The 15,016-nt window shown below is 44.5% G+C and overlaps 1 protein-coding gene across 10 annotated transcripts in view; it reads right to left on the bottom strand.

The window, feature by feature from the left end:
- The window catches only part of R3HDM2 (R3H domain containing 2), a 189,469-nt gene that overhangs the window by 14,957 nt on the left and 159,496 nt on the right, over nt 1-15,016 (bottom strand). For 6 of the 10 annotated variants that reach the window (XM_058167083.1, XM_058167082.1, XM_058167089.1 and 3 more), the window contains 4 exons: nt 13,163-13,289; nt 9,759-9,994; nt 7,384-7,541; nt 5,743-5,843 (listed from right to left, as the gene is read on the bottom strand). In XM_058167083.1, coding sequence (XP_058023066.1) covers nt 5,743-5,843; nt 7,384-7,541; nt 9,759-9,994; nt 13,163-13,289 — 622 coding nt within the window. The remainder of the gene's footprint in view (nt 1-5,742; nt 5,844-7,383; nt 7,542-9,758; nt 9,995-13,162; nt 13,290-15,016) is intronic. The other 4 variants (XM_058167085.1, XM_058167091.1, XM_058167090.1 and 1 more) reach the window with 1 other exon arrangement.

Below are 15,016 nucleotides of genomic sequence, written 5' to 3'. Positions count from 1 at the left end.
TTTCAGTGATGATAAAAGTGGGAGAGAGACAGCACTGGATATAGCAAAGTTTCCAGATCAGTGATGACAAGCATGTCACAGGCTTGTTAAAAAGACTCACTAGAACATTTGAGTGACATGTCAGCATTCACCAACACTCAGTAGGTATTCTCGAAAGTATACCCTGTTCTTGTGCAATTTTCGGAGGCTGTGGAGGCCATGCCAGAATGAGGCGTCCTCTCACATGGCCCTCAGAACTTGTGTGAGAGGCCTATAAAAGGCCTCAAGCTCAGCTTCAGGAGGCTCTGAAAAATGTGTGAGAATGGGGCGTGCTTTTGAGGTGATTTTTGGAGACTGCAGAGGCCGTGTGAGAATAGGGTAGACTTTTGTCTCAAAGGTGCTTTTTCTTTTTCTTCAAAAGGCAACTGGACAGTTTTTACCTTGAGGAAGATGATGATGATGTTCTGCTTCTCATCCAAGTTGTCCTTTTCTTCCTCAAGGAAAAAAACAGTCCAGTTGCCTTTGGAATAAAGCACCTTTGAGACAACTGCCGGTATGACCTGGATCAGCTTTGCTGGCTGGGGACCTGGATGACTCAGAATCTCCACAGACAAATTTAAGCTTTTGTGCGGCCTCTGGACCCTGTCAAAAGTTGCCCCAAAAGACCATGTTTTTGTTCAGCCTCCGAAGATTGCCCGAGGACAGTTTTCCGAGGCTGCAGAAGAACATTTGAAAACAAAGAACCACCACTTGAAAGTAAGCAGTAATTCCTGGGGATCACACACGATTGGACTGTATTTTTAAAAAATAAACAAATATGTTAAAAAATTGTTTCTCATTTGTTTGTTTGTTGTTGTTTTGTTTTGGACATGCCAATAAAATATAAATTAGGCAGTTTCTGAATTTTTGATATTCTGAGCTCAAAAGGCTCGCCGTCACTGTTCTAGGTACTTTTGATACAGAGTTTCTGTCTCTCTGCAGTCCTGGTTTAGTGAAGCTGCTTCCCGGGGCCAGAAGAATTCTAAGGACATTAAACTAACTCACTTAAAAAATAAAAATAATTGCCTGAGATGGATGACAGGGGAGCAACTTTACCTCCCCCAAGGTTCAAACTTCAGCTTCTTTTTCCAGATTGCTTAACAAGAAACAGAATGAATATATCCATGTACATGTACAGAAAGGGTAAAGGATCTGAATAAATTGCATAACTTTCAAGGGACGATTCTCATATAGAAGAAAATGCAGACAGGGAGGAGAACAACTTTGGCTTTCATAAACAGCTCTTATTTTGTAGGCTTTGGGGTAAGCTTTTGAAATTGATTGTCTTACTGAGACAAGACTGATGGTTTTCTGATTGATTGTTTCCTAGTATGATTTGATTGCTTATTTGTACCCTAGGACAGCGGTCACCAACCGGTGGTCCACGGACCCCTGGTGGTCCGCGAGAAAATGTTGGTGGTCCGTGGCGCACCTGGGTGGAGGAGCTGCTCTGGGATAAGCAATGGCCAGTCCCATGACTAGAGCTCTGGAAGATGGGACTGGCCAAGCAGCTCATGGTGGGGCTGTAAATCTCCCCTGTTGAGGGAGGTTCGGGCAATTTGTAACACTGCAGCAGAGCCCTCACCGGCTGGAATGAGGTAAGGGTGCAAGAGGTGGAGGAATGGCAGTGCAGGCAGGCGGAAGCAATGGGTGGGGGAACCCCGGGATGTTTCTTCCCCCTGCTTTAGCTTCCTGTTGGCTGAACCCACCAGTGGCTGTCCCCGCCCCTCGCCCTCCCTTCCCAGTTACTGCTTGCCTGGCAAGGGAAGGGGGGGGAATGGAGATTCGCTCCATATTCCAGAGCGAGAGCTGGATCTCGCAGCTGTTTCTTCCGGCCCTTGTTGGTGCTCCTGCACCTCGGTCTCTCGAGGAGACACTTGGCTTCCCCTCAGCCCCAAGACACTGGCTGGCCCATGAGAAAGAGTGGGGGAGAGAGAGAAAGATCCAGCAAGAGACGAAGCTTTGCTCCCATTCTGGAATATGGAGTGAATCTCCATTCCCCCCTCTCCCCTCCCCTTGCCAGGCGAGGAGTGACTGGGAAGGGAGGGCAAGGGGCGGGGACAGCCACTGGTGGGTTCAGGCGACAGGAAGCCTGAACCCACCAGTGCTGGGGGAAGAAACAGCCTGGGGTTCCCACCACCCGTTGCTTCGGCCCGCTTGCACCGCCATTCCCCACCCCACCCCTTGCACCATTATCTCATTCTAGCCGGCGAGGGCTGCGCTCCAAAGCTGCAAGTTACTTCCATCCCTTGTTGGTGCTCCTGCACCTCAGTCTCTCGGGGGGACGCTTGACTTCCTCTCAGCCCCAAGATATTGGCTGGCCCATGAAAAGAGTGGGGGAGAGAGAGAGAAAGAAAGAGAGATGACAGAATGAGTGGGGAAGAGAAAAAGAGAGGGGGGAGAGAGGAGGGAGAAAGAGAGAGAGAGAAAGAAAGAGAGAAAGGGGGGAGAGAAAGAGAGGTGACAGAATGAGTGGGAGAGAGAGAAAGAGAGAGGGGGGGAGAGAGAATGAGAGAATAAGTGGGAGAGAGAGGGGAGTGGGAGAGAAAGAGAGAGGAGGGACAGTGCCTGAAGGACCCCATCCCGTCACTGGGAGTCCAGGTGCTTCAGCAAGCAGCACGCTGGATTACTATTAGTGGTCCCCAGGATTTAAAATTATGGACTTGATGGTCCCTGAGGTCCAAAAGATTGGGACCCCTGCCCTAGGAGTATCATTAAGTGTTGTACTTTATGATTCTTAACTAATGTATCTTTTCTTTTTATATAGACTGACAACATATGCAAAGACAAATTCCTTGTGTGTCCAATCACACTTGGCCAATAAAGAATTCTATCTATCCTGTTTTCCCAAAAATAAGACATCCCTTGTTAATAAGCCCAATTGGGCTTTTGAGCACATGTGCTAAAATAAGACCCCCCCAAAAAAATAAGCCCTCCCAAAAATATTTAAATGCATAGCCGGTCCCTGTCATTTCCTCTGGTGAGGGTTAGGGAGACAGAGCTGGAAATCAACTAAGATGACAAGAGGAACCCCTTCTTGCTCCACAAGCCTCCAAATAATAAGACCTCCCCGAAAATAAGGCCAAGCACTTATTTGGGGTTCAACAAAATATAAGACAGGGTCTTATTTTTGGGAAAACTAACTTTCTTTCTTTCTTTCTTTCTTTCTTTCTTTCTTTCTTTCTTTCTTTCTTTCTTTCTTTCTTTCTTTTTCTTTCCTTCCTTCCTTCCTTCCTTTTTTTTCTCCTTGAAGGAATGGAAGGATGGAATGTAACATTCAGACTGGCCATCTGGTGGCCCTGCAGCTTTTGGGGTTGTGAAACTGGCTCCCACTCAGTAGTGTGGGAGTGCTGACTCTCCCCTGGGAAATGGGGAAACTGCACTTGACCCAGAAACCTCTTCACATCACTGCAGTGTCTTTGAACCATCACACACACACACACATACACGGCAGAGAGGAAAATAGCTGGGGGAAAGCTGCAGGGATAAAACCAGATGGGCCCCCATTCAACAGAGAAATTACTGCTGCTGCACAGAACTGGCAACAATGAGCGTCTCAGACCCGCCCATTTCGATGTCACAGTGAGAAAAATGATTGCTCGGTTAAAAATCTTCCTCTGCTGTCAAATACAAGAAAGATCAAAAGGACAAAATGCTACACCTATATAATTTACAACCGTACATCCGAGATGCCGTATCTGCTTGCTGCCAAAGACTAGACTTTACTCATTATTGAAAACCTATAATTACAATTGACCTTAATTTATTAGGCTTGGCAGAGGGCCATAACCAAGAACATCTTCTGAAAATGACCCACAAAGGACAACACTTAATAAAGGCCCATTGTGATGCCCTCTCTGCCACCCAGGATGGTATCAGCCACTACACAGAAAATAGGATGGGTCTACTAAGCAGAGGCTTCTGGAACAAGGAATTAATTTTCCTTCCATCCTCAGGGGGTTTTGGACCAACCAGAGGGAATGCCTATTTCCCATAGTTTCTCCCTGGGCAGTAAGAGCCAACAGAATGGGCATATCCTGAGGAGATCCTCTCAATTAAACAGTTTCAGGGCCCAGGAAGCATGCCTTCTCTGTGGTGGTGACTCCCTTCTGGAATGAGTTTCCCCTAGAAATTTGTGTGGCTCCTTCCCTGATGGTGTTCCAGAAAACCTTAAAAAACCTGGATGTTTTTCCCGGCTTCGGTCGACTGGAATGAGCCCCTTGTTAGATGTGCTTTACATAATTTGCCTATGTTTTGGCGTTGATTGTCTGGATGTTCCATCTTCTTGATTTCCCTCTCTGTATTTTTGTTTACCTTCTCTGTATTTTTATCTTGTTTCTTTATATTGCGAGCAGCACAGATTGGGCTCCATGGAAGTAAACAAAATATTAGGGAATCCAGAAGCTTGTTGGAAAGTTTATCTGGAATTCCTTCACAAAAAGCCAAATCGGTGTTAAAAAGCTTTCTGATTCTAGCTATACTTCAAGGCGTTTTCATAAAATTATGTTTTGACTCCAAGGGAGCATCCACCAAATTGAACATCTAGGTTACTAGATTCAAACTCTCTCCATGTACAGTATGGGTTCCTACAAGTCATTCCAGAAAATTATGGGACAGAATGGAGGGACAGGCTTTATAGCATCTTTAGGAGATGGTATTGTACATGTGGTCTACATTTGCAAATTCTTGGCAGTCCAGAGCAGCCTAAACCCAAAAGGGTTAGGCAGGGAAAAAATATGGATGGGCAAAAGACATGAGCAGGGATAATTGGGCAATGACAACGATGATGTTTCTCCAGTTTGCGTATATAGTACCGGACTGACCTCAAGCTTCCAAAATACTCTAAGGTAAGCAAATATAGGTTGTTACCGGATAATAATGTACTGAATAAGGATTTGCACCTGCATGGGATAGTTAGAATCTTGGATCTTGTCCAGGAATCAGCCACTGGAGAGACAAATTACAGTGATTTCCAGGGCTATGTTTCACAGCTAAGGTGTGCACATTGCACATATTCCTCCTAAAAATTCCGTATCTGGCCATACATTTATTTACAGCCTGTTTGGATTAGGGACATCTTTAGCAATAGAAATAGCAATAGCACTTAGACTTATATACCACTTCACAGTGCTTTACGGCCCTAAGCAGTTTTCAGACTAAACAATCTGGGCCCTCAGTTGCTTATATATAGTATACCTCATATAATTACCACTTACTTCCTAACTGGTAATGTACCACAGGTATTTTTCAAAAGGATTCAGAAACCTTAGCTAATCCAGAGCACCAGAGATCAACAAGACCTAATTGTAAGGGGAATGATGGGGCATTTATACTCAATGAAAGGGTGAAATGCATTTCAAAAAGGGAATCTACACAGCCTTATTGGCTACTAGTCATCTTCCAGGCATAATAGGGAACATTATTTAGGGTTTAATATGACTTGATAATTTTGGATAAAGCTGTTGGGAAAGACTTTACGATCTGAAGAACACATTAATTTCCATTGCATTTGATGCAAATGCAAGTGAAGGCCTCCTCTGTCATTGTTCCCAGACTTTGGAATTCTCTGCCAAGGAAGGTCAAGGAGGATCCTCCATTTTTGGGCCACAGGTGACTTCTATCAACCTAGCTTCAATAGGCTTTAGAGGAGGCAGGTGTACTATACGCAGATCAGTCACGCTCTCCCAGGTTTGCTGTTTCTACTGGTAAAGTGCCCGGCCTTACCTGAATACTGTTGCTGCATCTGAGGTGGGCTGCAAGGAGAAGGGGACTGGGGCATCTGGTACTGCTCTGTACCTGGAGGCTGCAAGAAGCCAACAGAAGGGCTAGAAAGAGAGAGAGAAAGGACATCAATTGGAGCAGGTTGTCATCATGATGGAGATAAAACTGTATTTATGCTGATAGAAGGTCATTCCTAAGGCCTATTTTGCTCAGCAATTTTCACCAGTCTAATGCTACTTGGGTGATTTCAATTAAGGGGATGCTTATTCAGTGCTTCAGAGCAGGGGTCTCCAACTTTGGTCCCTTTAAGACTTGTGGACTTCAACTCCCAGGGTCCCTCAGCCAGCAAAGCTTTGCTGGCTGAGGGACCCTGGGAGTTGAAGTCCACAAGTCTTAAAGGGACCAAGGTTGGAGACCCCTGCTTCAGAGAATAGGAACAGTATACACACAGTATTTCCTCTTTCTCTGGTTACTACTATTGGGCTTATGCCAGAGAGGTCTAGCAGTATAAAAGGAAATTAGTTAGATCAAACTTAGCCAAATGAAAAGAGGTAGCCAATGAATCTGCTGAGAACAAAGTCTGAGGATAAAAATCTGATCTTCAGATAATTCGACCAGGTAAATCTTTTTTAGGATTTATGCGTTTTGAGGAACTTGTGCATTTTCAGGACACAAATACTAGCAATCTTTTAAGATTGTGGAGGCTTCTAAAGAAACCAAGGAGGGCTGGAGCAGGATACTTTTTGCTCTGTACTCAGAGGAGCCAAGAGAGAAAATGGTAATCTCTAATGCTTAGAAACTAGAATTTGCAGAAATGAAAATTTGTCTATATATATGGCAAATATGCCAAAATAAATAATATTGCCTCACAGAAGCTTCCAAGCTTGATAGATTTGTGAGAATTGTAAACCATTCTCTCCTGACCTCTTTTTAGATGGCCTTTGGTTATAATTCATCATTGGGTTAAACTGTACACAGTACATTACTTTGGAAATTTCTTTTAAAAAAGAAGTATAACATACGAAAACTTTTAATAAATGCCAACAAATTTATTCTGACCTTGTACTTTTCTGTAATTTTTGAAGATTTTTCTCTCTCTGCTTCTCTCACTCGGTCTCCCTCTCCTTCCCTCCTCTTCCTCCCCTTCTTCTCTCCCTCTCCCCCTTTTGCTGGACTAGAATCTGGGAGACTGTGAGTTCAAATCCTTCCTAAAGCATGGAAGCGGCCTAGTCACTCTCTCTCATCCCAGATCATTTCACAAGTTTATTATTATGAGGAAAATAGAAGGCTGGATTGCTATGTACAGTACCCCGAGTTGCACAAAATAAAGGCAGGCTATAAATCTGATAACTAAATCAATCAATCAATTCCTTTTTTTTAAAAAAAGGCACGAACCTGAATTCTGGTAATAAAACTTTCAAACTAATTCGCATAGCATAAAAATGAGTACAGCCCTTCCATTAATTGAATGCAGACCAAAAGACAACAGCCCATCACTGTTCCAGGTGCTTTTGATGCAGAGCTTCTGTCTCTCTGCAATCCTGGCTGATACATTTAAGGGAATTCTTGGAAGAAAATAATGATCCTGAACGGACATCTTTGCAAAACATAAAGGTTAAGTAGAGTTTTGGCTCCTGCTCGTACCTGGTGCCATTCTGCTGGGCTGGGGGGATAACACTGTAATAGACGGGCATCCCTCCGGCCTGGAGACCTCCTTGCACAGACTGGTTTGCTGGTACCAACACGGGCTGCTGAAAGGGTTGTTGGACTACACCTTGAGAGTCATTCGCCACTGGTACCTGCTTGGGATATTAAAAGACAGAAAGGAATGAATGAAGCCCAGGATAATGTTGCAGGATCTAATCTGGGTCGATCACCGGGAAACTCTTCTGAGTTTTCGGATTCGTACTGGAGCCCATCTTCAGATCCCATCCCATTCTTCAGAAGATAGGCTCCAGCACGAGTCCAAAACCTCGGAAGACAAAACCTCTGGTCTCGGTGATCAACCCAGACTGGGTCCTGCAGAAAGGAGAGAACACATGATCTTGGAGGAAATGACAAAAGGCCTTGAAAGTAGATCTGAGTATAGCTCGAGAAACGGAAAAACATCAGGTTCCTCTCCTTGGGCTAGAAGACCTCCAAGGTCCCTCTGTTATTCCTCTCCAATATCTATGTAACCTCTACAGTTTCCCCTTTCAGTCTCTAAGCTCTGAAAAGATTTGTGATTTGGCAGGAATTATTATGTGGTGTGTTTTTTTTAAATAGACTTTATATTACAGTGGCCAAAGCACACTATACCCAATATGACACTCACTCTTTCCTCCCAACTCATCTGCCATCCCATTCTTCTACCTTATCCTTTTCAGGGTCTTGTGCGCTCTTATTTTTCAGATCTTATCCACATCCAGGAACAAACCCCAATTTATGAAAACTCAGCCTACCAACGCCTTATTTGCCGCATTAAAAATGCAATTGTACTCCAAGAGCTACTGTACTTCCCAGGAATCTTCCACTATAGAAATGGCAGTGAGCAGGTGAAATGATCCAGGTGAAAAAAATTATGTTGGGTAGCAGGGGGTTCTAAGTCGCCAAAGGTTTGGAGAGGTAGGCATTAAAACCAAGTGCTTGGTTTTTGTCATGCACTGTTGCCCTTGACTGCAGTTCACTTGAATATTTCTGACCAATGCAAAATTCATTTTACAGATAGACGAGGGCTCTCAAGCAACAGTCCATTTAAAAAAAATGCTGAATAGTTTGCAAACTGTGTGTTTATGCACATTTCATGTCATTGGATGTTGGCAAGCAAAACCTCTTGCACGGAATACAGATGTCTGATTATACATTTTGTAGACTATGCAACAAAGGTGGTTTAAGTTTTTCAATTTATACAATAGCTAGCACGCAGTTACAGTATCATCATTGGAAAAACCTTCTAGAAGTTGACTTCTAAAAATAAAGAAAAAAATAAATTGTGGGGAGAACAACAGACTTATTTCTAAGCGAAAATATGGAATTAGCCACCAGTGTAAGATTTGTCTCTATTTACATTGGCCGGCAGCAGTGGTTTTTTGTTTTATTTTTCCAGATCTGAACTGTTCTCTTCCACTCCTTAGCTCCTACTTTTCAGTGTAATTATTTATACGGATAGTCCTCAACTTATGACTGGTTGTTTAGCAACCATTTGAAGTTACAATGGATCCCCCAAAAAGGGACTTAAAAGCTGGATTTAATGTCTCCCTGCCCCTCGGTCACATAACCAACCACATTTTGGGCACTCAGGATCTGGCCCACGTTTATGACTATTCAAAGCACCCTATGTTCATGTGACTTCAATTTACCACATCTTTTGCCAGAAACCAGTGCTTGCTTCCGGTTTCCAGCAAAAATCATTCCACAGAGAACAATGAGTTCGCTAGCAACCATGGTATTTGCTTAAAGGCTGTCACAAAAAGAGGTCATTAAACTGGGTGCGGTCACATGGTAATTTGTTTTACAACTGTCATGATTTACGACTGAAATTACAGGCTTAATTATGGTCCTAAGTGGAGGATTACCGGCATTGTGAATTTTGCATGAAATAACATAGCAACATAAATAGCACTTAGACTTAATACACCGCTTCACAGTGCTCTTACAGCCTTCTCTAAGCGGTTTACAGAGTCAGCTTATTGCCCCCAGCAGTCTGGGTCCTCATTTTACCAACCTCGGAAGGATGAAAGGCTGAGTCAACCTTGAGCCTGGTGAGATTTGAACTGCCAAATTGCAAGCAGCCGGCAGTCAGCAGAAGTAGCCTGCAGTACTGCATTTTAACCTCTATGCCACCTCGGCTCCTCCTAAACATACCTAAACAGGTTAGTTAATTTTTGGATTCCTGAAAAAAGTTACACCAACTGAAGGTTTCCAAGCCATGTAGAGACTATATCCCATCCACTTTTTAAATACCAGATCCCCAGTGTCGTAACACCAAAATTGTGACTCTCCCCCCCCTTTTCTTCCTTGCCATCTCTGGCACCACTTACTTGATACGAAGGCAATGGAGTGTACTGGACCATCAGGCCTTGCATCTGACTGCCCATGTTTCCCCGTTGGCTGTTCAGGAGGCTCTGGTTTTGGGACTGCTGCACCCCCATCATGCTCTGCATCTGGCTACCCATGCCACTGCGCTGGTTGCTGAGGAGATTCTGGCCCTGGGGTTGCTGCACTCCCATCATGCCTTGGTATGTCTGCTGCTGATTGGACAGGATTGGCTGTAATCCTGCATTGTAATAAGAGAGGGGCGATTATGACACTACAGCTGGGGCCCAGAGGTGGGATGCCTCTGTTCTGTGTTCAAGCCTGGCAGTCAGCCACTCTGCATTCGGTGTCCATGGAGCACATTTAACCTTTCAGATGGGATGAGGGAACCCTTGGGAGTTTCCTCTTCCTCCTTTTCCCCCCTCAAATGGAAGGAGAGCTATTCTGAACATAATTTTATCTACCTTAGCCACCTCCAGAGCAAGGTATATATCTTAATCATATTTTTTACTTCAGCACCTTTCTTTAGAATACATAGGAAAATTGACTTATGTGGTGGATGGTGTGGGCCATTCTCTGACCAGGGAATTGCACTGTTGAAGTATGATTTTCAGAACTGATAAATGTTTAAGCAGGTGGAAAGCCAAAGAAGCTCAGCTGATATGAGAGTCAAACTGCACCTTGGCTAAATGCAACAGCTGCTGACATTGCAACTGTTGTGGGCTTGGCTCCCTCCTCTCTAAAAGAGCAGGGGTGGCAAACTCAAGGCCCGGGGGCCAGATCTGGTCCGTAGGGTGCTTAGATCTAGCCCGCAGGGTCACACTGGAAACAGCGAAGGACCAGCCCATGGTGCCTCTGCCAGTGAAAATGGAGCTTGGGAGGGCTGCATGCAGCCATTTTTGCTGGCAGAGGGTTGCAGGTGGCTGTCACAGCCGAAAACAGAACTCATGAGGGCCATACACAGCCCTCCCGAACTCCATTTTCGCTGGCAGATGGTTGCGGGAGGCCACTGCAGTCGAAAACGGAGCTTGGGAAGGCTGCCTGTGGCCCCCCAAGGTCAAACACACGCACAGCCCTCCCAACCTCCATTTTCGCTGGCAGAGCGCTCGGGCCACCACAGGCGCCTCTGACATGAGTGACATCAAGTTGGCTACACATACCCCCCTCCCCAGGTCAAACACACCCTGATGTGACCCTCAATGAAATTGAGTTTGACACCCCTGGTCTAGAGGAAAAAAACTTTGCATTTTGTGGAGTCATGACATTCTACCATTTCTCCACTCTACTGCTGGTATAAGATAAAAAAACTCTCATGAGTTAAGTTCTTACTAACTGAGGGATGGGCAACCTGCAACTCATATGTGCCCCCCACCCATTGCTAAAATACAGCAGTAAACTAGGTAATTTTGTCATAGCGTTTTTTCCAACCCACCCTTCTCATTGCTACAGGTAGTCCTCGACTTACGACCACAATTGGGCCTAAAATTTCTGTTGTTAAGTGAATCCCTACAATTGATAAATTAATGACACGGTTGTTAAGTGAATCTGGATTCCCCATTGACTTTGCTTGTCAGAAGATCACAAAAGCTGATCACATGACCTTGGGACCCAGCAACCGTCATAAATTTGAGTCGGTTGCCAAGCGTCTAAATTCTGATCACGTGGCCATGGGGATGCTGCAAAGGTACCTATAAAAAGCTGTCATACGTAAGTCACATTTTTCAGTGCCGTTGTAATTTTGAACGGTCACTAAATGAACTGTTGTAAGTCAAGGACTACTTGTACTTAGCTCATCCCCGCCCCTCAGAAAGCCTGAAACGAAATCAGCCTGACCCCTTTTGCTGGCATCTCCATTTTTCTGCAGCCATCCCCTGCAATCCCTTGTAAAGTTAAACAGCGAACAGTAGTGTCTAACCATTCAAATACTGCCCACTTCTTGCAGGAGACTTGCTCAAGATGTAGCTGCCATGTTACGCAGATATTACGGAAACTTAAGCTAGTCTTTCCTTATCCTTATCACAAGACCCATCACAAGACTCACTGATGACTCACAGCTGACCCATCGCAAGACCCCCACTTGACACCCCCACTTATAAACAGAAGAACACTAACATCCCCTAAACTTTAAGCCTGGAGGACTTCAACTCCCAGAATCCCCCAGCCTGTCGTGTCCCACTCCTCCGCTGACGGCTGGGTCAGGGAAATCCGAATCAGGTGTGCCTCTGCAGCTCTGCCAAAGTCCTAGCAAAGTCCTCAAGGCAGGCAGGAGACCAGAAAGTGACTTCAGCAAGATATGTTTAGACTTTGCCTGACTCAGAGAATGCCAGAAAGCAGATCCTTTATATAGGCCATGAGATGTGGCTCCATGACTCAGCACTTATCCAGGCCTGCCCCTCCCTTCCTTCTGTTGCCTCCGCCTATCAAGTCTTCTGACGCGAGGGTCACTCCAGTCGGCAGCTGTTGGTAATAAACCTTCCTCAGGCTCACATGCTGTGGAGGAGGGGGAGGGGTCTAGTTGCTCCGTTTGCCTGGGCATGGAGCCAGAGCTGGGGGCTGGAGGTATTTCTTCTTCTTCAGCCTGTCTGGGCATGGAGCCAGGGCTGGGGGCTGGAGGTATTTCTTCTTCCGTGTTCGGAAGCAGATAAGAAGACCCCGGCTGAGGTGAGATTGGACGAGACACAACACAGCCAGCTTTGCTGGGGAATTCTGGGAGTTGAAATCCGCCAGGCTTAAAGTTGCCAAGGTTGGAAACCCCTGCCCTAAACGCCACTGAAGATGTTACCTAGTGTGGTACCGAAATGTTTGGAAACCAACCCACAAGCTCGGAGAATGAACCATCACCCTCAACCTACACCTGAGCTACGGATATTTGCCACTTTTGCTAGTCTCTTTTCTAGCCCAATGTGTATCCAGTTTTGCTATCTTCGTCCCACTGAAGACACTATAACTGTGCCTTCTTTGCAGCAACACATTTGAAGTTCTGCTGCAACAGCAGCAGCAGCTTTCCATTACAGCTTTTAAAACCAGCTTCCTACAGATTTCAACTCAACACGCCTAAACGGATCCTCCTTGCTTCGTCAACTCTAGTTGACGAGTTCTCTCCAAAATATTGGTTTTCAATAAGCACAGACAACCCTTCAGGCTCGAGTTTTCAAATGCATGGAGAATCCACAGAAGGCAAAAGTTTAAGGCATATGCAATCCTGCTCGCGCCTTATGGCTGAGGTAAACTTGCCCTCACAAAGATCTTCAATGCATCTAAATTTCAAACCCTATAAATAGGATGACTTGCTTCGGGTTCCAAGAAAGGGCAAGGGGGCTTAGCTCTCCCTGAATGAGGATCGGCTGCCACCCACCCCCACCCCCACCCCAACTTTTCCCGCCTGAACGCTGCTCCTCCGGAAACTTACCAGGCTGCTGGGACTGTTGAGGCAGCTGTTGGCTGCGCTGGGGGCTGTAAGCCACCGGGTGCGAAAGGGGCCGGTACTGCTGGCTGGAGTTTGGATATTGCCCAGGAGGGTAGTAAGAAACCTGAATCTGTCAGAAGGATAAAAGATGTTGTCAGAGAACAAAAACAAAGGAAAAGAGGCAGAGAAGAGAGCAGGGCTAAACTCCCAGTGAGACAAAGGCAGGGGCTTCCGCTCTCGTTGCAGTTAGCATCAAGACGTCTTCACTGTTAGTTTTGTTAGTACGTGTGGTTGCGTTGCACTTAATGAACCAACCACTAAGAGTTGGTTCAGACGATAGGACAGAAAAACAAGAAAGCAGACATGCTTCAGTGAGGAAAAACCAGTCTTTCATTGCAACTTCCTGAAAGAAAAATCAGTCTTACCCCTGGACAACAAAAACAAAATTTACCTACAAATATTTATAGGTAGTCCTCGATTCACGACCGTAATTCACGAGCCTGGCAATTACAGTTGTAAGTCATAACAGTCATAAAGTGGGTCATCACATAATGGGACCCCATTGTATGACCCTTTTTTTTGCCGCAGCAAGCAGCCATAAAGTGAAAATAGCAGTCATAAAGCAAAGTTTATGATGGGGGTGGGTTCCCCCCCCCACACAGTAACTAGAAGTAAATATGCTTTTTCAGACAAGAAAATAATAATCATAAATTGCAGTCATGTGACCTCAAGGTATTGCAAACAGCTGTAAATGCATGTCAGTGCTGAGCACCCAAAATGCAGTCAGAAGATTGCATGCAGGGGGGGGGGGAGAAATGGGACACTGTAACTTTGGAACAGGTCATAAGTAGCTTTGCGGGGGGGTGTCTGTTGGGAGGGGGGTCTGTTGAGGACTACCTGTATTCAAAACACTCATTACTAGGCGTTTTTTTTCAAAAGGTAATTTTTATTAGAGACTTTTTTAAAAAAATAATAATGTAAAAACTGCAAGATTACATCATTGCTCCCTTCTTTTCATCTTCTAAACTTTCTAATCATCAAACCCAAAGATTACAAATTTATTGTTTTCAGCAAAAAATAAAAAAAAATCCATAAAGGGTTTGCAGTCATTGACAAATGTGGTTATTGTCTTTTCTCTGATTAAAAAGTCATTTTGGCCCTGTTTGCAAATTAGGTCATCTTCACCAATCATTCCTCCCCGCAGGCATTTCAGAATCTTTCCATCTTTTTTTTTGTATATAATAATCTTACTGCAGTCGCTATGTAACTATAATTATTAGTTCTTCATGCTAAGCACCGCTGTTGCAAGATTGTATGATGCCATTGGCACCCCAGGTATATTTTATATTTATCTTTTAATAAAATATTAAAATGGCCCAAAATAGGACCAGATCATGTTTATTCTTGCTTGCGGTCTCACAGCTTTATGTAAGACCACAGAATCTTATAAAATTTTAGTGGACTCATAAAATCACATTTGATGCTTCATGTCTTTAATTTCAGTTTCTAAAAATTATTTAAGCTTGACAAGCGCCACCTGTAATACACCTGGTGCCTGCAAGATCTATGTTGCAATCATTAACATAGACAGCACTGTGAAAAGATACCAAAATAGTAAGCTATGGAGGCAGACAGTGCAACTGGGGAAATGTTAAAATATGGGTGTAATTTCCTTATGGAATGGCTCTGCATCTTGTTTAATGTGACTAGGTGCAGGCTGCGTCTGGTTCCTCATAACTGGAAGAAGCTCATTGTTCTCTTATACAAATGGAAATAATATATAATAAGGTAATAATAGAGAAGGGAGGGATTATTTCTTTGTTACGCTGGGGAAGATTATTGGTTGAACTCTGATTG

The sequence above is a fragment of the Ahaetulla prasina genome, chromosome 2, assembly GCF_028640845.1.
Source record: "Ahaetulla prasina isolate Xishuangbanna chromosome 2, ASM2864084v1, whole genome shotgun sequence".
NCBI lineage: Eukaryota > Metazoa > Chordata > Lepidosauria > Squamata > Colubridae > Ahaetulla > Ahaetulla prasina.
The sequence above is the reverse complement of the archived record's forward strand: the minus strand, read 5'-3'. Positions and strand labels throughout refer to the sequence as shown.